This window comes from Leptonychotes weddellii, chromosome X (assembly GCF_054177405.1).
Source record: "Leptonychotes weddellii isolate Sample4059 chromosome X, ASM5417740v2, whole genome shotgun sequence".
NCBI classification, from domain to species: domain Eukaryota; kingdom Metazoa; phylum Chordata; class Mammalia; order Carnivora; family Phocidae; genus Leptonychotes; species Leptonychotes weddellii.
Genome location: NC_138385.1, coordinates 28,791,916 through 28,816,984, shown reverse-complemented (window position 1 = coordinate 28,816,984; position 25,069 = coordinate 28,791,916). Strand labels below are relative to the sequence as shown.

The window sequence follows — 25,069 nt, the reverse complement described above, 5'->3', positions numbered from 1 at the left end:
AAATAAAATCTTTAAAAAAAAAAATGTTTGTGACTATAAACAAAAATCAGAAGGCGACTTTTAAAGATTAAAACAGGAGCGCCTCGGTGGCTCAGTCAGTTAAGCTCTGCCTTCAGCTCAGGTCATGATCCCTGGGTCCTGGGATCAAGTCTGGCATTGGGCTCCCTGCTCAGTGGGGAGTCTGCTTCTCCCTCTGCCACCCACCCTCGCTCTCGCGTGCTCACTCTCTTGTAAAAAAAAAAAAAAATCTTTTTAAAAATACACAAATAAAGATCAAAAATGGAAAGAATCAGAGAAAGTTTTAGTAGAACTATTTTAAGATTACCATACATTTCTATTACTATAGAAATATAATTCAATTTTTGACAAATCACTTTTCTTCTGTAAGAGAACAAAGAGAAACAGAAGTAAAGACAAAACTTAAAAATGCCTGATTTGCCTCAAAACCTCTCCCAAGCCAGGCCAAGGAGATATTAGAGAATTAGAGAAAAGAGCAACCCAAATGACTAACATCTATGAAAGGAATTTCCTCTCACACATTTTAAGGTATAAACATTCAGTTAAAATAGTATGTACTGCCAGGTGACACCACTGGGGGAGACCAATAGGATTAATGTATCACAGTGAGAAAGGAGCATTATTATTTATATATGTTAATTATATTTACCACCTCCCTGTATGGGGATTTAGACACGTAACTTTGTTAAGAAGGGGGAAGAAATTATCTCTTACAATTAAAGAAAAATAAATAAATAAAATTATTTTTTTTTAAAGACTATTTATTTATTTGACAGAGAGAAAGGGAGCACACAAGCAGGGGGAGCGGCAAGCAGAGGGAGAGGGAGAAGCAGGCTCCCCGCTGAGCAGAGAGCCGGGGGCTTGGTCCCAAAACCCTGGGATCATGACCTGAGCCGAAGGCAGATGCCCAACTGACTGAGCCACCCAGGCACCCCTGATTCTTTTTTTTAACATTTTATTTTTTTAAGTAATCTACACCCAACATGGCGCTCAAATCCACAACTCAGAGATCAAGAGTCACACACTCCACCAACTGAGCCAACCAGGTGCCCCGAAAATGATTCTAAGCTAAGTCACAATTTACCAGTTTCCATTCAATGTCACTCATTTGACAGGACAATTTTTTTTAAAGATTTTATTTATTCATGTTACAGAGAGAGAGACAGCGAGAGAGGGAACACGAGCAGGGGGAGTGGGAGAGGGAGAAACAGGCCTCCCGCCGAGCAGGGAGCCCAATGCGGGGCTCGATCCCAGGACCCTGAGATCATGACCCGATCTGAAGGCAGTCGCTTAACCAACTGAGCCACCCAGGTGCCCCAGGACAATTTTCTTCTGATATTTATCAAATGTTGGCTGTTATAAATAGAGGTTAATAGCTAAGAACGAGAGTTCTACAGCCATACTGCTTTGATCCAAATCTTGGCTCTACAAGGTTTGCTGTATATATATAGCATATATATGTATGTGTGTCTGTGTGTGTGTCTATATATGTGTACACATACACAACACATATGACTTTGGGCATGTAGTTACTCTCTGTGCTTCAGTTTCCTCATCTGTAATGCAAGGATAAAATAGTACCTCTCTTGGGGTGTCTGGGTGGCTCAGTCGGTTAAGCGTCTGCCTTCAGCTCAGGTCATGATCTCAGGGTCCTGGGATCCAGCCCCACATCACAGCGCATTGCATTGCATCGGGCTCCCTGCTCAGGAGGGAGTGTGCTTCTCCTCTCCTTCTGCCCCTCCCCACTCTCTCTCTCTCTCTCTCAAATAAATAAATAAAATCTTAAAAAAAAAATAGTACCTCTCAAAATGCTGTTGTGAAGAGGAGATGAGGTAATATGGATAAGGTATTTGTAACATTGTCTGGCACATAGTAAGCATCTATTAAGTATTAACACCAACTGTCATCTACTTCTTAACATTCCAACACTCCCATCCCAACCTATCCATCCTTAAAGTAGCAAGAACTCACAAGAGTGAACAATATAGCTGAAGAACTGTTTCTTTATAATGTTTCACTTTAACTGAAAATGCATATATATAAATCTGCATTGTGGGTGCTATGATTTCAGTAAAACATTTCTGATCTAAATAAAGCCTTGCTACTCAAAGTGATAAGGACCAGCAGGCACTGGCATTACCAGGGGGCTTGTGAGAAATGCAGGCCCCACTGCAGAGCTATGTAATCAGATGTTTTAATCCCCAGGTGACTCCTGTGCAGATTAAAGGCTGGGATGAGAAGCACTGCTCTCAACAAGACCAAACACCTATAAAGTAATGTGAACATATAACAAATACAAATAAGATACAGTTGAGATAAATATAGGTTACATAGCCAAACCAAACATATTCCTTTGTTACTAAAAAGGATTAGAACTGTAATAAAAAACAAAATCTACTAAAAAATGTTTCCTTACCTAATGTTAAGGTATGTTAACATCTGCAGGTTTTTAATGGCTTCAGGAATGGTTTTGATGCAATTATGATATAAATTTAATGTCTCAAGAGGGGCAAATAACCAGACATCAGAAGGAATTTCTGTAAAACGATTTCTTGAAAGATCTGAAAAAGAAAAGTAATATTTGACTGCCAAACATATACCGTATCTATTATAAATAACAACTATTTTCATACTTCCTGAATCACTTAGCATCTAAGCAACTATTTAAAATATTATAAAATATGGGGCACCTGGCAGGCTCAGTTGGTAGAGCATGTAATTCTTGATCTCAGTATTATGAGTTCAAGCCCCATATGTAAAATACTATAAAATATTGGGGCACCTGGGTGGCCCAGCCAGTTAAGCATCCAACTATTGATTTCAGCTCAGGTCATGATCTTAGGGTCCTGAGATCGAGCCAGAGTCTGCTTGTCCCTCTCCCTCTCCTCCTCCCTCTGCTCTTTCTCTTTCTCTCTCAAATAAATAAAGTCTTTTGCAAATATATATTATAAAATATTATCCAACATGATCGTGAAGGCAAAAAAATCATATAGAAATATACTCGTTTAGGGTGCCTGGGTGGCTCAGTCGGTTAAGTGTCTGCCTTCAGCTTAGGTCATGATCCCACATCAGGCTCCCTGTTCAGCGGAGAGTGCTCCTCCCTCTCCCTCTGCCCCTCCCCTGGCTTGTGCTCTCTCTCACTCACCCTGTCTCAAGTAAATAAATGAAACCTTAAAAAAAAAAAAAAAGAAATATACTCATTTAAACCTTGTTTATTAACAAATTGTACTTGATATGCTTCAATATCTTTAGAATTTATCTTTTAAAATACCAATAAGGAATTCTCTCTGATCTTTTCAAAAACACAAAAAATCCTCCCCAGGTCCCACATCCCCCTCTACCTCTTCCTTCTTCACAGCCAAACCTACATAAACCTACAACCCCCAACTAAATTTCTTACTTACCATGGACTTCTCAACCCACTGTAATTGGGTTTCTATTCACTTTCATGCCCACCTAGGTCACCAACAGCCTCCATATCAATACCAACTCATCTACCTGGAAACATTTCCCTTCTCTTGGCTTGGGAGATTACACTTCTGCATCACTTATTATCTCTCTGGCTACTTCTTAGTCTCTTGCTAGATTTTCCCCTACCTGTATTGTGAATGTCGACGTTCCAAAGAGCTGTGACAAGGTACCCTTTCCTTCTTAAGATATACACTTTAGTGGGTGATTTCATCCAATCCCAAGGTTAAATTATATTTATATACCAACAAATTTCAAATTAAAGCTATGTCTGAACACCTATGTTCTGATCTTCAGAACTTCTCTTGATATCTCTCAGGCACCTCAAATTCTACAAAACCTGTACAAATTCTCTAAAATCTGAACTGAAGATCTTCTTCCACTCATCTGTTTCTCTTATCTCAGATAATGTCATCAACATCCTCCTGTTGAACTATGCAAGCCAAAAACCTGGTATTCATTCTCGATTCCTTCCTCACCTAAATTATTCCAAGTACACACAAATATACTTCCATTCCAGTTTTCACAAAAATAAAGTCATGGAATTATTATTATAACCATTACACCTCTTTTAAAGGTTAAATGAAATTTTGAAAAATACTTAGGACAAGTATGTGGCAGGTTGAAAAAAAAAAAAATCCCCTAAAAGAGTTTCTGAACAAGCACTATTGACCTTTTGGGCTCTATGACGATTTGTTGTGTGGGGCTATCCTGGGTACTATAGGATATTTAGCAGCATCCCTGGCATTTACCCACCAGATGCCATTAAAACCCTTTATCATTGCAGCCAAAAAATGTTCCCTGGGGTTCAAACCCCCCTACAACCTGTTGAGAACCACTGCTACCTCATTATAGAAATATACTTTGCTAACATTAATTCATTATACTTATTTGGTTAAAAAATAAGAATATTATTTATCGGGGCGCCTGGGTGGCTCAGTTGGTTAAGCGACTGCTTTCGGCTCAGGTCATGATCCTGGAGTCCCGGGATCGAGTCCTGCATCGGGCTCCCTGCTCAGCAGGGAGTCTGCTTCTCCCTCTCCCGCTCCCCCCTCTTGTGCTCTCTCTCTCTCTCTCACTCTCTCTCTAAAATAAATAAATAAAAATTTAAAAAAAAAAAAAGAATATTATTTATCTCTGTCAGGAAGAACATCTATGGTGTACCTTAACCCACCATACATCATTCAGCATGTGTTCTGCCCTCATAAGAACAGCCTCCTACCAATGCTTAACTTCCTCACTCTGAGAGATGAGACCTATTTACTCAGCAATATAGTAAATTCCCTATTCAGAATATTAATATACATGTATTAATATATGTTTGTGTGTGTGTGTGTGTGTGTATAAACACACACTCACCTCGAACCATGAGAGACGATGGACTCTGAAAAACAAACTGAGGGTTCTAGAGGGGAAGGGGGTGGGAGGATGGGTTAGCCTGGTGATGGGTATTAAAGAGGGCATGTTCTGCATGGAGCACTGGGTGTTATGCACAAACAATGAATCACGGAACACTACATCTAAAACTAATGATGTAGTGTATGGTGATTAACATAACAATAAAAAATTTAAAAAAACACACACTCACCTAATGTAAAATTTTATAATAGGCAAAAGAAAACATTAGTTATGATTATTTGAGAATTAATTTGGATTCATCTTCCTACCACCATAAGATTCTAAATGACTAAATAAAAGGACAGACAGAATTACTAGCAACCAAAATCTGAACTTGAAACAGAAGTTTCTCAATATCCTGGCTTACCTCCTCTGGACACCCAAGAATCATGCAGTTCTACTGAGGAGGAAAAATTAAATCATTATTTTTTTTAAGTTTAGGATGTTTCTTTTACATTTAGGGTTTTACCTCTTACTCTTGTAACTTCAGAATCCTAGGAGTTGAAAATTACTTGTTTACAATTAATCTGAAATCCTAAAATAAAAATTATGCCCAGTTCATTATTCTGTATAATAGCTAGCATTATAGACCCATAAATAATACAGTGGTCCTAGAGATAGATGATGGTAGCTTAAATTAAGGTTGCAAGAATAAGGATAAGAAAATTAGAATTTGAAATATATTTTCATATTAGTACTTAGAGACTGGGCAAGCGACTGTCTATGTGGGATAAGTAAGAGGCTATTTAATAAAAGAGGTGGGGGTAGAACAAGATTTTTGTTTTTGTTGCTGTTCCTGGTGGGAGTTTTATTTTGTTTTTTGAAGCAGAGGTTAGAATCAAAGATTCAATTTTCTATTTGTATAACGTGAGATATCTGAAAGAGAGCCAATGGAGGGATCAGTCAGATGATTACAGATCTCAGACATGAGGTCTGGGATGGATATATAAAATTGAAAGTTGTGGGAATATGGTTAGTACTATAAAGTCATAGAAATGGAAGACATCACCTTACATCAGAGTACTGAGCTGGAAAGAGTTCAAGAATGGGCCATCAGGACAGCCAATATTTACAAGCTGAGTCGAGGGGGAAAAAAGCAAGCAGAGAAGACTGAAAATAATGGTCAAGAGAAAGCACGATAACCATACAAAGAGTGTTTAAAGCAGTGATGGGAAAAAAAAAAATCAAAATTACTATTTGTTCAGGTACAAGGTAAAAGAAATCATAATCCTATTCTTGATTTGTTGTATCAGCAGACAAGCTAATTGTTGGTGTGATGCATAACTGTAGCCCCAAACAGAAATAAAATGAGTGTACAATTTATTTCTTGACAATATAAAAAAAGCCAAAATATCAGTATTAATAACAGTGATTTTAATAAAATAATTTAAATACTATGAACACATTATTTTAGTAACTTACATATTATCGTGTGAGGCTTTATGTTCTTTCCCCTCTAAAAAAAGATTATTTAGTTAAATTACCAAGTAATATTATGAGGTCCCCTAGGGAATTTAATTAAATTTGCAATAATAAACTATTTTCTGGATGAGCTAATATATTTACTTAATAAACACCACTTAAAATTACAATTAATTATTATTCTAACTTAACTGAGTGAAATCAAATAAAGCATAATAAACTCAAAATTAAAACTCAAGCTATTATAAAGCCCTTAATTAAGGAAATCTTGTTCTAGGATTTTTCAGATTTTAAATCTGTATAAACATCCTTTCTAAGAATTGGGTAAACAGAATAACAGTGCCAAAAGAAAAATACAACCATGGAAAGAAAGATAGGGAATAATATAAAACATTCTGTATCTTAATTTCTTGAAATATCTCACACTAACAGCATCTCATATTTTCCTTCAAAAAAGTGAAAATTAACGTCTATATAGATATAATGGATAAAATTTAAACTTTTAAATTTTTTATCTTGTGATGTACAATTAAACCAAAAAGGAATTTTTACATTAAAAATAATTTAATTAACATGTACACTAGGGCAACTAGAATAATAGGACTGGTAACGAACATATTATACTCAAGAAAAACATGCAAAATTGGTATTGTATTTAATATGGTTCCATCTAAAGAAGAGAAAACACACTGTTAATTTATTCCTTATGGCAACATTCATTTCACAACAGCCTTAACGCCTGCCTTCTTTGGGGACAAGCAGGACTTGTGAAAAGACAATTCTAAAGATGTTTCACCTTTCCCACACACAGAAAAAGAGAAAATAAAAATTTGTTCCTTATCTTCCTGAAGTGAGTTGAATGGTGGCCCTCAAAGATATCAGGTCCTAATTCCTATGAATGTTGGCTTATATGGTAAAATTGTGCAGATATAATTAAGAATCTTGTGTTGAGGAGATTATCCTGAATGACCCAGGTGGGCCCTACCTGCTATCGCACATATGCTTACAAGAGGAAGGCAGAGGGAGGTTAGACAGACACACTGAGGAGAATTCTGGTCATGGTGAAGGTGGAGGACACACTGGAGTGTGATGCAGCCGAGAATGTCAGCAGGTGCCTAAAGCTGCAAAAAGGAAAGAATTCTCCCGTAGAGCCTCTGGAGGGCAAACAGTGCTGCTGAAACTTGATTTTAACCCCATTAAGACTCGTTTCATAGTCTGGTCTCCAGAACTGTAAAAAAAATAAACTTCTGTTGTTTTGAACCACCAAGTTTGTGGTAATTTGTTACAGCAGACACAGGAACCTAACACACTTCTCATAAAAACAGTTTATCAGAATCAATGAGAGAATGGCTGCAAAGTCTTTTAAATTAAATAGCTGTATATTTTTCTCTTAAGCAGTAAGGTTATATCTCAGTTCATTAGTATCCTTGGCAATAAGCACCTTTATAACCACTGAATTATTTTTCTTTTGTCTTGCTTTAATCATAAATCCTATCAAGCAGTACTGGCAAAAACTCAACAGCAGACAGACTGCTGTGTACTGTTTCCTGCCTTCCTTCAAAACTCTCCTTGTGAAACTGCTAGGAGGCTTTAAAGATGTTAATAGATCATTTTAAATAATCTGATCTAAATTCTGTTCTGTATCACTCTTGAGCTTCAGCGGTCAAGGAAGCTAGGGAAAGGAAGGAGGGGAGTCAGATGGAATGGAAATCTGTTTGCTGCCTCCCAAGCTGCAGCCCCAAGAGCCACAGACGGGTCCATATGCCACCCAGTGCAATTCCTGGCTCACTGGCTAGCATTTCTGCCAAGGCAGGTATAGAAAATGACTTTCAGAAATTACACAGTTACACTATATTAATTATACTAATTATAGTTTTATTTTATTCCACGTACAAAAGAGTGTACAGTTTTTGTCACAAATTGTTGTAACTTAAACTAAGATGCATGAGTCTTCTTTAGGTGATATTTAATGATATAGATTGCTATAGTCCCTCTTATTAAAAAAAAATCTTAGATAATGTTTGAAAATCTGACACATTTCTACCTCTGGAAAAATTCCTAATAATGAAGTATGTTGCTGGAACACATCCTCATCAGTAACAGAGATATCGTCACAGAATTTTCTGCTTGGGGCACCTGGGTGGTTCAGATGGTTAGGTGTCTGCCTTCAGCTCAGGTCATGATCCTGGGGTCCGGGATTGAGTCCAACATTGGGCTCCCAGCTCAGCGGGGAGTCTGCTTCTCCTTCTTCCTCTGCCTCTCCCCTTGCTTGTGCTCTCTCTCTCTCTCTCTCTCTCCCTCTCAAATGAATAAATAAAATCTTAAAAAAAAAAAAAAAAAGAATTTTGTGCTTAAGGAAACATGAAGGGCAGGCACCTGGCTGGTTCAGTCAGTAGAGCATAGGACTCTTGATCTCAGAGTCATGAGTTCAAGCTCCACATTGGGGGTAGAGTTTACTTAATAAAAAAAAAATTTTTTTTTTAAGAAACATGAGGGTTAAGTGGAGAAATAATTTGAAATGAGAACTCTAAATTCACAACAATAACCTAAGTGGAACTGGGATGACTATTTCTACTTCTCTCTGTCTCTCTCTGCCCCCTCCCACACACACCACGTATGCTAGATCACATGCTATGGGCTTTGCATAATTATGTCTAATCCTCATAACACCCTTATGAGGTAGCTATTATTCAACATTATATATATGAATCAAAGACAGATTGAATAGCATGCCCAGTGTTAAAAAACTAGTAATAACTGACAGCACCAGGGTTCCAAACTGAGATGTTACTTCAAAGCCCATGTTCTATGTGTGCTTTTCCACTCCTCCAACACACTATTGTGACTTCCTGTCCCAGATTACAAATATTCTGTTCCACTGGAATCACAAAGCAGGGTCAGAGAGATTCTCAGTCTCCTTGTCATTCATATCTTAGGTTGCTTCTTGCAATAGAAAGCAGAACATAAACCTTACTTTAAGTCCAATTTTTAATTAAGAAAATAATGAACACTATTTATAGCTCTCAGCTGTTCCTAATTTACCAATTCAGAACCGTTTCGTCTGGGCCAACACATAGTTTTCTTGGCTCCTTAAAGAGTGGACCCTTATTAATTTTTCAGTATTTTTAACCAATTCAATAAACAAGGATTACAATAAACAAGGATTAAAGAAAAATAAACAAGTTTCTTCAAAAGGGAAGTAACATCTTATAGGCAAAACCACTGTCCTCAGTACCTGCCAAAAACTCTGAAATATCGGAGACTTTACCCTACTTGTAAGCCAACAAGTTAGCCTGACACAGTTGTATGGATGCTGGCAGAAGGCATGAGATTCCTGTGTGATAGACAAAGGACTTTATTACTCACAGCATAGCAAGTGGCAAAAGCAGCATATTTTTATCAGTTCCCCTGGCCTTCCAAATCCCACAGGGGTAACAGAGATGGGTACAGATGAATGTTTACCCACATAGTACATTGCATTATAGGAGATGAACTCTAACCTAGGGGAACCCAAATCTTTTATAATAGACAATAAGCCAGCATGCACTTTGTTCAAAGGGAGACATTATCTTTAGTTTACTAGACAGTAAGCATGACTGTCCTTTGCTCTGCAGAGAGAAACTATCTTATTCTTCCCAAATTCAGTCCTGAACAAAGAGCAATTAGTGCCTCATTCACAAGATGTGCAGAAACATGAAGCCCATGGAAAATTATCTCCCAGTAGTACCATGTACATTCCTTATCAAGCAGGGATTAGAAGTTGCAGCCTACCGCAGAGAATATACAAGGGAAAATAATTACCTTAATGGTCACATTCTCTGTAGTCCTGGACTTACTGTCTGTGATAGAGGCAGGCAAATCCTGATCTTCACCTTCCAAGCCCCATTCTCCTTATTTCCTGGGCAGCATTCTGACTGGACTCATTTATTCAAACAAAATTCTATTAAGCACTATGAATTGGGTAGTAGGTGTTATGTTTGTAAAAAGCCCACTCAGACACCAACCCTAAGCAATCCCAATTATTGTTTCACTCTAGCACCAAATACAATCTGCTTAGATAATAACACTTCAGTGAAAGAAACTATGCAAAAAGAATCACTCCCACTTACTTCTACTAAAATTGTAATTTTTACAAAGCTGTTGTGGTGGGACCAATACTGCATCATCCTTGGGGTATATCATGAAGTTCACACAAAGACTGGTGGAATGAAAAAGGAAGGGTAACTGTTCTTTGGCAGATGAGCAGTAAACTGGATCTGAACTCTATTCTGATTCTACTGATTACTACCTATGAAACATTGCTAGAATCAATTACTATTCCTCACTATCTCAGAGCTATTAGATGTGAGTAAATATTCTACAACAACCTAAAAATCCCTAGAAGTAAGCAACAGAAATGAAGGGAAAATTATCAACTTGCACATAATGATATATATATATTCATAAAGGTATAAAATAAAATGAGAGAAATTGATTATTATCTTCAGTTCTTATGACATGGAAAATATATACCAGAATTATATGTCTTTAGAGAGTGGATAAAATCAACCACCTCAAAAGCATATTTCCCAATATAAAAATTTTAAAAATTAAATTTTCTGTGCTCTTTAGTAACTGATATTACTCAAATGAAAGCATTTACAGTATGTAAAATCTCACTAATATGCTCTCAAATATTAATGTTTCCTTATCTATTTTTCCATCTAAAAAAAATGTCAGGACTAGAAACAAAAGCAACAAGAAAACAGGAGGCACCACAGCTGTTTGTCAATTCAAGAATGGAGAGTGTCTTTGAAGTACTAGAAACTATGATGTTGGAGTCTGATGGGAAATGACAACCCCATGGCTCTGGCATCTGCTTTCAACAGATGCCCTCTGCAAAGACAGGTGATTTCTTGATTCAGTATTCCCTAGAAGGGTGTTGTGCTGTCATTCAGGACAAGATAAGGAAAAGTCCATCTATAACTGTGAAGCCTTGTTGCATGAGTAAGACCTATAGGTAACAGAATTTCTGAGCTACTCCATGGTGAGTTAAAATATTAACCGTAAGTACAGTGGAGAGAAAAAAAGGGTCAGTAGATATTTGAAAAAAATGAAAGGAAAATGCTTTAAAGCCAACTATTATGAGAAACAATAACAAGCAGACCTCACTGGCCTACAGCAACCAATACTGGAAAGCTCTTTTTGAGCACAGGCACTTTGAGAAGCAAGGGTGCAAACAAAAACAGATGCTGCAAGGAGAAAGAAACCACAGCTGCTAACCAGAGGACAGATTACATGCATGCTCAGTGAGAAAAGAACTGTGAGTCATACAACTATTAAACCACGTGGTAGGATAGGACTTTATTTAAAAAAAAAAAAAAGGAGGGGGCAGCTCTATGCAGGTATCTGTAAGAAATTCTGCAGTGTTTTAGTTTTGCCAAGAAATAATGACTAATTAACTGCGCAATGACATTCAAACATCAAAGTCATGCTTAAAAACGACATTATACTTCAACCCTTACAAGACTTACTATGCTGTAAATTTGGCGTTATGAATCCATGCAGTATTATTTATTAAATGGTTCTTGGAAAACTTTTATTTTCAAAAGACAAATGTTATAGCCTCATCACATAACTTTTACTAAAATAAATTCCAGATGGAGGAAAATGATAAACAAAAATGAACCATAAAAAACTAGAAAAACAATTTAGAGAATACTCACTTAATATTAGAATGGGGAAGGACTTTCCAAGCCTTCAATAAAGGAATAATTCACAAATGAAAAGATTTCTAGATTTAGTGACATAAAAAGAAAGGAAAACTACAGGCTGTCAAAAAGCAAAATGATACCAACAGCTCATAGGTAAAACCTGCACCAAGGACATAAACAGATGCAAAAATGAAAATTATCAACGACCAAGATGTACATGAAAATATGTTCAACCTCACTGTCAATCAAAAGAAATGCAAAGAATAAGATACCATAACTCACTCATCAAATTTAAAGGTTTTTAAAGGTATTACTCTGTGTTGGCAAGGCACTTCCATACACCACTGATGTGATTTCAAAATAAGTAACCTGTCTAGAAAGCAATGTGACAATATGAATCAAGCTTCTGAAAAATGTTCATACCCACTGATCCAAGAAATCAATCTCTAGCAATTTTTGAAACCAAATAAACATAAGAAATTATGTACATTTAAGGATTATTTAAAACAGTAGAAAATTAGAAACAACTTAAATGCCCAACAATAGGTAAAGGCTAGATAAAATATACTATATCCTAAAATGGAATATCTTGCAGCCTTTAAAAATGCTATTATAGGGGGTGCCTGGGTGGCTCAGTCGTTAAGCGTCTGCCTTCGGCTCAGGTCATGATCTCAGAGTCCTGGGATCGAGTCCCACATCGGGCTCCCTGCTCGGCGGGAGGCCTGCTTCTCCCTCTCCCACCCCTCCTGCTTATATTCCCTCTCTCACTGTGTCTCTCTCTGTCAAATAAATAAAAAAAAAATCTTAAAAAAAAAAATGCTATTATAGGGGCGCCTCAGTGGCTCAGTCGGTTAAGCGTATGCCTTCAGCTCGGGTCGTGATCCCGGTCCTGGGATCAAGCCCTGCATCTGGCTCCCTGCTCAGTGGGGAGTCTGCTTCTCTCTCTCCCTCTGCCATTCGCCCTGCTCATGTGCTCTCTCTCTCTCAAATAAATAAAATCTTTTTTAAAAATGCTATTACAGATTTGATTCCTTAATATGAATATAAGAATGCTCACAGCAGCGCAAAGTCCAACACAGGGCTTGACCTCACAACCCTGAGGTCAAGACCTGAGCTAAAATCAAGAGTCAGACACAACTGCCTGAGCCACCCAGGCACCCCAATAACTAGAACATTTTAAATATCAAACTATATACACAGTATGAACCAATTGTTTCCTTGAAAAATGTACATTTTTAGGGCGCCTGGGTGGCTCAGTCAGTTAAGCGTCTGCTTTCAGCTCAAGTCATGATCCCAGGGTCCTGGGATCGAGTCCCGCATTGGGCTCCCTGCTCAGCAGGGAGTCTGCTTCTCTCTCTGTCTCTGCCTGCCTGCCTCTCTCTCTCTCTCAAAGGAATAAAATCTTAAAAATAAATAAATAAATTTAAAAAATTAAAATGTACATTTTTAGAAAGTATACTTCATACATTCACTCATACACATATAAAGGTGATGAGTGTGGGAGTATGTAGGAAATAGACCAAAATGTTAATATTTATTCAAGGTTGGTGGAATGAGGAGTATTTTGTATTTTCTTCTGTATTGCTTTTATTTCCCAAGTTTTTTACAATAAGCAAGCGTTGCTTCTGTTATAAGAAAAACACAATATTATACTATTTTAAAGGTATTATATTTCACAAGGTAAACTGAATTCCAACCATACACATTCCACTCATAAAAATGGTATGTGCAAAGAGTTACAGGCGTGGTAAGGTGGTATTATATATAATCATTTTTTTTTTTAAGATTTTATTTATTTATTTGAGAGAGAGAGAATGAGAGAAAGAGCATGGGGGGGAGGGTCAGAGGGAGAAGCAGACTCCCTGATGAGCAGGGAGCCCGATGTGGGACTCAATCCTGGGACTCCAGGATCATGACCTGAGCCGAAGGCAGTTGTTTAACCAACAGCCACCCAGGCGCCCCTATAATCATTTTCATTTTCATGGGGCACAACTCGGTCCTGCTACCACAACCTGCTACCAAACATCTATCACTCTGCTGAGTCATGTTATATTGACATTCTACTATATGTCATAATTTTTAAAATGCAAATTACCAGGAAAGCATGAAACTTTTAATGTCAAAATCATGCTTTCATGTAAATTATTTTCTTAAAGCAAAACCCAAAAACTGTAAAATATGAATTGTTATAAGTCTGATTAGTGAAGTAAGTAATGGCAAAACATTATCATCTTCACCATCTCCAAGACATATGAATTGATGCATAATTAATATGACATTGAGGCTCCTCCTGCCTAGGTCAAGATCAACTAGCCACTGAAAATCAAGTGAATCTGTTTATACAGTATACTTTTTATTTGCCTTAATTAAGACACCTTAGCAGCTTCCTACTGCCTGAGAAAAGAAAAATCTGAAGTAGTATGAGAACAGTCTGCATCAAACTGACTCCCCAGGATAACTCTAGTAGGCCGTGGACTCCAAAACAAAAGTAGTCCTTAAGGGGTGCCTGGGTGGCTCAGTTGTTAGGGGTCTGCCTTCGGCTCAGGTCATGATCCCAGGGTCCTGGGATGGAGCCCAGCATCGGGCTCCCGGCTCGGCAGGAAGCCTGCTTCTCCCTCTCCCACTTCCCCTGCTTGTGTTCCCTCTCTCGCTGTGTCTCTCTCTGTCAAATAAATAAATAAAATCTTAAAAAAAAAAAAAGTAGTCCTTAAAAAAGTGGGGCGGGGGGGAGTCAGTGGGGGTCGCCTGGCTGGCTCAGTTGGTAGAGCATGCAACTCCTGATCTTGGGGTCTTGATTCTAAGCCCCACATTGGGCATAGAGCTTACTTAAAAAAAAGCAGTCTTTGAGGAGGGTTAAAAAAAAAAAAAAAAACCCTGAGGGAAAGCTACCATGCTAAATAAAACTAACTGCTTCATCTTTGATGAATCCAGATTATGATGAATTTTACAGGCAGTATACTGTGCTCCTTAAAAGAAATACTGTATTTAGAGAGCAAGGATCATCCTTACTTGAGCTGTTTAACAACAAAGCACTAAATATTGGATGCTGAAATTAAAAGCAAGTTATAGTAAACTGATTACAAAGTAATGGCAAATTCCACAAACCAGGCCAAAGAAAACTCCATTAATTTGTGTTAAGTGGTTAAGCAGCTCCTACAGAGCAGCGCACCGACAGCTCCCAGTAAGACCGAGTGGGTTCAGAGAGTTTATTACTAACAGAGAAAGCATGATCACTATGGTGTCAGTTCCCTGTGTCTCCGGTCCTACAGGACAAAACCAAACTGGAGGGAGGGACCAAATGACAGACAACATGCATGGTGGGTTGCTCTGTTTTTGAGGAGTTAACTCTAGATGGCAGCTCTGCAATTTTATACTCACAGCTATACCCGAAAGTCTCATGTCTTCCCAGGATGACAGAAGAAAATAATAAACCGTCTTGCAGCAGCCTCCCACAAGATAGGGAGGTGGGTAAGAAATGACCTCACGTCATCTGTCCATTTTGCTGTGTACCAGGGAGGATCATAGAGTCTTCCCCCAAGATTTGGGTCAGAGTGTGGTTGAGCCTGGCCCACGCAGACTATGTGGAAATGTGCAAGATCACCAAGGTACCATGGCAGAGCCATTCCACTAGTTTATGCTCAAATAGAACAAGAAGTCAGTGTATAAAAGAATATACCATGTCATGTTCCTTCCCATAATTTGAAGTTCAGAAATTTGACACACATTCACGATCAACCGTTGCAGAGAGGCACAACACTGAACCAAACACTACAGGGAATTTCTGTATCTGCACGCAAAGAGTTTAAATTCCTCTTGGGGGAGGCAATTTATGTATGTATGTAGGTAGGTATGTATTGAGAGAGCGAGAAAGAGAGTGCTTATGGGGAGGAGGGGGAGAAAGAGACTCTGAAGCAGGCTCCAAGTCCAGTGCAAAGCCCAAAGCGGGGCTCCATCTTGCAACCCTGAGATCATGACCTAAGCTGAAATCAAGAGTCCGACGCTTAATTGACTGAGCCACCCAGGCACCCTGGGGGAAGCAATTTAAAGCCAGGAATACAATTGCACCTGGCTGTATACTCATATTAAATAGGAACTTAAACATCTAACAATAGAAGAATGGTTAAATAAAATATGGTACTTTCACGAAATAAACTATTAGGCAGTCCTAAAAAATCATGTTATAAAATATTTTTCTTCAGTGGAACAGTGGCATAAGGAAGACTCAGGAAGAACAATTTGGAAGAAGACTATACAATAGACTATAATGGGAAGACTTTTATGGCAACATTAAATATATACATGTTGAGAAAATTCAGCCATGAGGTGATGAGGCTTTTTACAAGAGAAACAGTGAACATATGAAGAGTTGTTTAAGAGGACCTTTAAGCTCTGATCCTACTGAGGATGATAAACTTTGCAACTCGGAAGTAGTAGATCTTAGCTCTGACTAAGGCAAATGGAAGACAGCAGACTAATGTAATAAGAGAAAACTAGACCAAGACATGCAAAAATACAATTTCAAACAATTTAGACCTATACTACCAAAAAAACTGCTAAACCTAATCAAAAAAACGTACATTCATCTCCCAGTTTATCCTGGACTTCATCTACAAATAGAATTTTCAAAATAGAATTTGTTAAACCAACATATTAATCCTCAAAACATTTTATAATTTAATATTTTCAATGCCAAACATATTATCTAATGTTAATGTTATAAACATTACTCAAAAATCAATTTTATTAGTTAACCTAAATATTTAAAAGCAGTCAACTATTCTGCAGAGCACCTGGCTGACTCAGCTGACTCAGTTGGTAGAATATGCAACTCCTGATCTCAGGGTTATGAGTTCAAGCCCCATGTTGGGCACAGAGTCTACAATAAATAAATAAATAAATAAATAAATAAATAAATAAATGCAGTCAACTATTCTAAAATAAAAACATATCCAATGGTACAATATAACAATATACAAAAACTACAGCTAAAATAAACTTTAAAAAGGGGAGGGTGCCTGGCTGGCTCAGTTAGAAGTGCATGACTCTTGATCACAGGGTTGTGAGTTCAAGCCCCACATTGAGTATAGAGATTACTAAAAAAATAAATAAACTTTAAAAAAAAAACTATAGCTAATCTGCAACAGTTCAACTTTAATAATCATATCTCTGCTTATGAAGCAATAATAAATTTCTTTTTTCTAATAGTTTTTTCCCTTTTTTAAATAAAAATAAAGCAATGAAGACAAAATCAGGGAGACAATGAGAAGTCCAATCTGACTGGAGAACGGTACATACATGAGTAGTGGGAAATATAGAGGAAAAGGAAAGAGGCAAATTGTGGAGAGACCTGAGAAGGCAGCCAGGGTAAGGAGCAGGCTTAACTGAACAAATGTGTTAAAGACCTACCACTCTCTACTAAGTGCTGGAGTGGCAACTAAGTAACTACATTCAAATTAACTCCAAAATCAATAAAAAGAGAAAGGTAAACAAATACCATATTTCTTTGATTTTTACAATGCACATTTCACTCTAATGTTAACATTCCTGAAATCCATGTATGTGCTTATTGTGTAAGTATTCTTTCCAGAAAAGTTACTAAATTGATGGTAAATGCTACAACAGAGGAAATATATTAATTGCAATAAAGGATCAAACCTGCTATAATAGAGGTATAGAGTAATCACTATATGTGGAAGATGAGAGGACAGGGAAACAAATAAACACCTGATCCGGGATACAAAGATGAATAGGAATTCACAAGGTAGAAAAGAAGGAAGAGGACATTAACAGTTGGGGGTAAAAACATGGAGACAAGGAAGCGCATGATACTGTCAAGGAACAGCATGTAGTTTGGTAAGCTGGAATATACAGTTTGGGGGCAGTATAAGATTAACTTGAAGAGCAGATAGGCCAGGAACGCAAGGGGGATATAATATCCAAAAAACAATCAATGTAAGTATACCACAGTAATGCAATAAAGGACAAAACCCATGTGATCATCTCAAAAGACCCAGAAAAAGCATCTGACAAAATCCAACACCCTCTTGTGACAAAAAAATTTTTCAAAAAACTGGCTAAAAAGGGATTTCTTCAACTTAATAAAGGGCATCTATGAAAAAAACCAGAGCTAACATCATATTTAACGGTGAAAGAGTCAATGTATTCCTCCTAAATTCAGGAACAAGCAAGAATGTCCACTCTCACATCTATTCAACATTGTACTAGAAGTTCTAGCCAGGACAATTAAGTAAGAAATAGAAATAAAAAGCATCCAGATTCAAAAGGAAAAAGTAAAGCATTTCTATTTGCAAATGACATGATTTTGTATACAGAAAATCCTAATGAACCATTAAAAAACTCTTAGAATGAAGAAACTAGTTCAGCAAGGTTGCAAGATAAAAGGTCAATATATAAAAATCAATTATATTTCTATACACTAGCAATGAACATCCCCAAAATGAAATTAAGAAAAAATTTCCATATTGCTCAACCATTAAAAAAAATCTTGCCATTTGAAACAACATGGATGGACCTAGAGGGTATTATGTTAAGTGAAATAAATCAAACTGAAGAAGGGGCGCCTGGGTGGCTCAGTCGTTAAGCGTCTGCCTTCCACTCAGGTCATGATCCCAGGGTCCTGGGATGGAGCCCCATGTCGGGCTCCCTGCTCAACGGGAAGCCTGCTTCTTCCTCTCCCCCTCCCCTGCTTGTGTTCCCTCTCTCGCTATGTCTCTCTCTGTCAAATAAATAAATAAAATCTTTTTTAAAAAATCAGACAGAAGAAGATAAATACCTTGTGATTTCACTCATATTTGGAAACTAAAAAACAAATGAACAAAGAAAACAAACAGAAACAGACTCATAAATACAGAGAACAAATTGGTGGTTGGGGGATAGATGGGCAAACTAGATGATGGGAATTAAGAGGTACAAACTTCCAGTTATAAAATAAATAAGTCACAGGGATGTAAAGTATAGCATAGGGAATATAGTCAATAGTTCTGTAATAACTTTTATAGTGATAGATGATAACTAGACATCATGGTAATCATTTTATAATGTATATGAATGTCAAATCAGTACACTGTACAATTGAAACTAAAATTGTACGTCTTACATCGACGTGGATGGAACTGAAGGGTATTATGCTAAGTGAAATAAGTCAGTCAGAGAAAAATAATTATCATATGGTTTCACCTACATGTGGAATATAAGAAATAGTGCAGAGGATCATAGGGGAAGGGGAGAAAACTGAATGGGAAGAAATCAAAGAGGGAGACAAATCATGAGAGACTCCTGACTCTGGGAAACAAACTGAGGGTTGCGGAAGGGGAGGTGGGTGGGGGCATGGGGTAACTGGGTGATGGGCATTAAGGAGGGCACATGTGATGAGCAGTGGGTGTTATACACAACTAATGAATCACTGAACACTACATCAGAAACTAATAATGTACTATATGTTGGCTAATTGAATTTAAATAAAAAATAATAATATTGTACATCAAGTATACTTTAAAAAAGAAAATTTTCACTTATAATACACTCAAAAAAATAAAAATTTAGGAAAACTACAAAATGTTGAAAGAAATTAAAGCTATAAATAAATCAAAAGACATCCATTATTCATAGGTTGGACAACTTAATATTGTTAAGATGGTAAAACTCCCCAAATTGATCTACAAATTCAACAAAATCCCTATCAAAATCCCAACTTGCATTTGCTGAAGAAATTGACAGGCTGATCCTAAAATTCATACAAGAATGTAAGGGTCTCAAGACGAACCATGAGAGACGATGGACTCTGAAAAACAAACTGAGGGTTCTAGAGGGGAGGGGGGTGGGAGGATGCGTTAGCCTGGTGATGGGTATTAAAGAGGGCACGTTCTGCATGGAGCACTGGGTGTTATGCACAAACAATGAATCATGGAACACTACATCTAAAACTAATGATGTAATGTATGGTGATTAACATAACAATAAAAAAATTTTTTAAAAAAGAATGCAAGGGTCTCAGAATAGCCAAAGCAATCTTGAAAAAGAACAATGTTGGAAGACTCACATCTCCTGGCTATAAAATTTTATACACAGCTTACTACACAGCTACAGAAGTCAAGAGTGTGGTACTAGGATAAGAACAGAAATATACACACACACATATATATATGAAGAGAAATATAGATCAATGGAATAGAATTGAGAGTCCAGAAATGAACATTTATATTACATTTATGGTCAACTGATTTTTGACAAGGGTGACAAGACAAGTGGATGAGGAAAGAAATATTTTCAAGAAATATTTTCGAGACAACTGAATATCCACATGCAAAAGGATAAAATTGGACCCTGATCTCACACCATACACAAAAAACTAAAAATGGACAGTACACCTAAATGTAAAAGCTAAAACTATAAAATTCAAAACAAAAGAGTGAATCTTCATAACCCTGGGTTAGGCAACAGTTTCTCAGATATGACACCAAAACCACAAGCAATGTAAGAAAAAATAGATAAAATGGACTTCATCAAAATTTCAAAATTTTGTCTTTTAAAGTAGAGAACCCACAGAATAGGAAAGAAATATTTGCAAACCATATATCTGATAAGGGTTTTATGTACAGAATTAAAAAAATAAAAACTCTTAAACTCAGTAATGAAAAGACAACCCAATTAGAAAATGGACAGAGTCTGAATAGATATTTCAGTTAGGAAGATGTACACATGAAAAGATACTTAACATCATTAGTTATTAGGGAAATGCAAATCAAAACCATAATGAGATTACACTGGAATCCTCATACATTGCTAATGAGAATGTAAAATGGTGCAAACACTTTGGAAATAATTTAACATTTCCTCAAATTGCTAAACACAGAATTACCATGTGATTCAGCAATTCCACTCCTACATATTTATACACAAGACAAATGAAAACATACACCTACACAAAAACTTGTACATCAATGATCATAGCAGTATTATTTATACTAAATAGCCAGAGTGGAAACAACCCAATTGTCCACAAAATGTACAATGGAATATTATTCGGATATAAAAAGGAATGAAGTACTGATACATGCTACAACATAAATGAACTTTGAAAACATTATGGTAAATAAAGAAACCTGCCACAAAAGGCCAGATGAAATGTCCAGAATAGGCAAATTCTATAGAGACAGAAAACAGATTAGTGATTACCTAAGCCTAGTCTAGATGGAGGTGGGGAGTGAGGGGGGAATGGGGAGGTACTGCTAATAAGTATGGGGCTTTTGGGGGGGGTGAAAACATTCCAAAATTACATTGTAGTGATGGGTACAGAACTAACAACCAATAAACTATACACTCTAAGTGGGTGAATTTTTGGTAGTGAATTATAATCTCAACAAAATGTTAAAAAGGAGTAGGCAGGGATAATTCTGGAAAAAGATGATCTGTGTCTTAAAACATGAAACTGGAATTCACACTATTATATAAATCAATTCCATATTGATTAAGAACTTAAACACCCAAAACAGACCTTCAAAACTCTTAGTAAAAAATGTAGGTGAATGGGGGCGCCTGGGTGACTCAGTCAGTTAAGTGTCTGCCTTCGGCTCGGGTCATGATCCCAGGGTCCTGGGATTGAGACCTGTGTCTCCCCACTGCCCCTCCCTCCCCAGCGTGTGTGTGTGTGTGTATGTGTGTGTGCGCGCTCTCTCTCTCTCTCTCTCTCTCGCTTGCTTTCTCTCAAATAAATAAAATCTTTAAAAAAAAATGTAGGTGAATGTATTTTGCACATTCTTAAACAAGACACAAAAAAGCAGTGACTATAACGCACTGACAAATCTTACTGTATTAAAATTTTGCAACATTTGCTCATTCAAAGGCTTCTTAAAAAGCAAAAAGGCAAGTTATAAGCTCGGAGAAAATATTCACAGTACACAAAACTGACAAGTGAGTACTGTTAGGAATACTTTTTTAACTCATAGAATTCTGTAAGAAAAGGACAGTCCACCAATAGAAATTGGGCAAAATAAATGAAAAGTCATTTCACAGTACAGGAAACACCTATGGCCAACAGACATTCGAAGATATGTTAACATCACTAGTGATGAGCAAAATGTAAATTAAGAAACACTTCACTGAAGTACCTTTTTAAACTCATTTGGCCAAAATGTGTAGATCTGACACTACTATGTGTTGGACATATGGATTCAAAGGATCTCTTATACATGTTGAAGGAAATGTACATTTTAAACCAGTTTGGCATTATCTCAAGTTGAACACTGACATGCCATATAGCCTAGAAATTCCACTACCAAGTATATGCACAAGAGAAATTCTCACACATGTACAACACGAGACACAATAATGCTTACAGCAGCACTGTTTGCAAGAGCAAAACTGTGGAAACAACCCAAATGGCCATCAGTGAGAAAGTGGATAAAGTGTAGTATAGTCACACAATGAAAGCTAATGCAGCCATCAAAATAATGAACTACAGCTTCACACAACATTTTGGATGAATCTTAGCAATTTAATATTAAGTAATATAAAAATCACCAGTCATATAAAGCATAGTGTATGCATTAGCTTTTTTACATTTTTTTAAATATTCAAAACAAGGAATAAGCAATGTATTGTTATGGAGCTGGCTTACTGGCTCCAAGGTGTTTTAGTAGCTACAAGTGACAATCAGACCTGCATATTAGAAAGAGTGCTCTTGCGGTGCCCGGGTGGCTCAGTCGGTAAAGCGTCTGCCTTCTGCTCAGGTCATGATCCCGGGGTCCTGGAATCGAGCCCCGCATCGGGCTCCCTGCTCCGCTCTGCTTCTCCCTCTGCCTCTGCCTTTCTCTCTCTCTGTCTCTCATGAATAAAAAAAAAAAAAATCTTTAAAAAAAAGAAAGAAAGAAAGAGTGCTCTGGCTACCATGTAAAGAACTAACCCGGCTTGAAACAAATATGAGGCAGAGAGATTATTCAGGAAAACTGTAGATAAGTACAGTTAAAGGTGAGGAGAGGAGGACCTGAACAACAACAATAGCAGTGAGAACAGACAGGAAGGAAAGAGATCTGAAAGCTATTCAAAGAGCTATGACCAACAGGCCTTAGTTCCTAACTAGTTATAAAAGGGAAGGGAAGGGAAGAGTGGAGAATCATTCCTAAGTTTCTGGTCTGAGTGACCAGGGGGCCTAGGATCAATAACAAAGGCTGATTTTTTTAAAATATATTTTGAGTTTGAAGACACTCTGGGATGTCACTATGCATACAATTTCCTCCCTTCATGGGTAATTATAAAATCTGATCCTCTCCCTTACCTCCAATCTCCTTTATAAAGCCCTCTCTGCTGTTCTACCAACGCAATCAAATGTCATCTCTTCCTCTTTGAACCTGCATTGCACTTTACTTTCACTTATGACATTTACCTTACTCTAGCCCTGTGATTCTCAGTCTTGGCACCACTGACATTTTGGAACAGATAAGTCTTTGTTGTGTGTGGCAGTCCTTCCTGTGCACTGTAGGATGCTTTGCAGCATCCCAGGCCCCTCTTACCCGCTAGATGTCAGTAGCATTCCCAAGTTGTGGCAATCAAAACATCTCCAGACATTACCAAATATCCCCTGGGGCAAATCTTCCCTCATTGAGAATAATTGATCTAGCTTATATAATAGATAGGTGAGTACAGATAAGTGAGTACTTGTTTTATACCACTATGAAATCATAAATCCCTTAAGGCAGCAACTTTACAACCTTGTCCTTTTACGTAAAATAGATAAGTCCATTCTTACATATTAAGGCAGGTTAAGGAAAAAGTTACCTATGTCGATTTACTATTTTTAACTTATAAATATCTTCAAAAGTACTTGATTTTCCATTGACACAGACATCCCCAACCAATTAGCTCAAAGTATTAAGGATTTACATATTGTAATTACTTTTTTAAGAGAGGAAGATTTCTAGGCTGCACATTCTAGAGTCTCTTTGGGGTATAATCATTTAACAAAGTGATTTTTGGATGAAAGCCAAATTCATAAATGTTCTAGAATTGGTTAGTCTCCGTAGAGTTCAAATAAAAGTTTATGCTGCAGTTATTTTATTTCCGTCTTTGGTCACCTTAAATCCCTAATATTATACATAAAATTCTACTGAAAAAGATTGAAGTAATTAATTTAAAAGTAAAGTGACAAAAATCTGTCACAAATCATAAAAGAGTAGAGAGAATTAGCAACATCCACAAATAGGAAAAGACTTACTTCCCTATTTGGAAAAAACAGCTTTTCTTTAAAATTTTTCATATCAAAACATACCTTAGAAAATAGCCATTGTTTAATTATCCATTAGTACATTGACTGACAGTCTGTAAGTGGAATAGTATCAATTTATAATTTATTTGAAACAGGAGAAATGTAAAGATTAAAATTTAAAACTTGGCCATTAGCAGACTTGAGTGCACTAGTTTTAAGTGAGACTAAACATAAACTTAGATTATTGTTATAAAACTGACTTGTACAGTTTCCTCTTATTACCTTAAATGGTTCCCTGGAGTGGAAGGTGTTCCTTTCCATAAAAGGGAAGCAGACAAAACTTTCTTTTTTTTTATTGAGATTTATTTATTTATTTGTCAGAGAGAAAGAGAGAGCGTGCGTGCACGAACGGGGGAGTGGCAGGCAGAGGGAGAAGCAGGCTCACCACTAAGCAAGGAGCCCTACATGGGACTCAATCCAAGGACCCTGGGATCATGACCTGAGCCGAAGGCAGAGGCTTCACCGACTGAGCCACCCAGGCGTCCCAGACAAAACTTTCTGAAACTTTTCAGAGTATTACAAGGCTTCAAGAAGTACCCCCAATACAACCAAAGTGTAACGAGAAAGAGAAAACCAAGATTTCCCCTCTTGGTCATGATGAAAATCTCTGTAGAATGAGGGTGGGCATCACACAGTTTAAGCATGCCTTAGAGTGGGCTGCTGGCGTGGGCTAGGAGAATGACATGCCCTTCTGCAAAGTTTCAGAGTGCCTTGGAAATTAAACAAATACCACCTTCCAGGGAATCAATAAGCTGTAAGTCTTCAATTATTTGTATTTGTGAAAAATATT

The 25,069-nt window shown here is 37.2% G+C and overlaps 1 protein-coding gene across 4 annotated transcripts in view; it reads right to left on the bottom strand.

Annotated features, from left to right (window-relative positions):
* The window catches only part of LRCH2 (leucine rich repeats and calponin homology domain containing 2), a 100,148-nt gene that overhangs the window by 68,070 nt on the left and 7,009 nt on the right, over positions 1-25,069 (bottom strand). For all 4 annotated transcript variants that reach the window (XM_081808364.1, XM_031039546.2, XM_006728245.3 and 1 more), the window contains exon 2: positions 2,435-2,579. In XM_081808364.1, the coding sequence (XP_081664490.1) occupies positions 2,435-2,579 (145 nt within the window). The remainder of the gene's footprint in view (positions 1-2,434; positions 2,580-25,069) is intronic.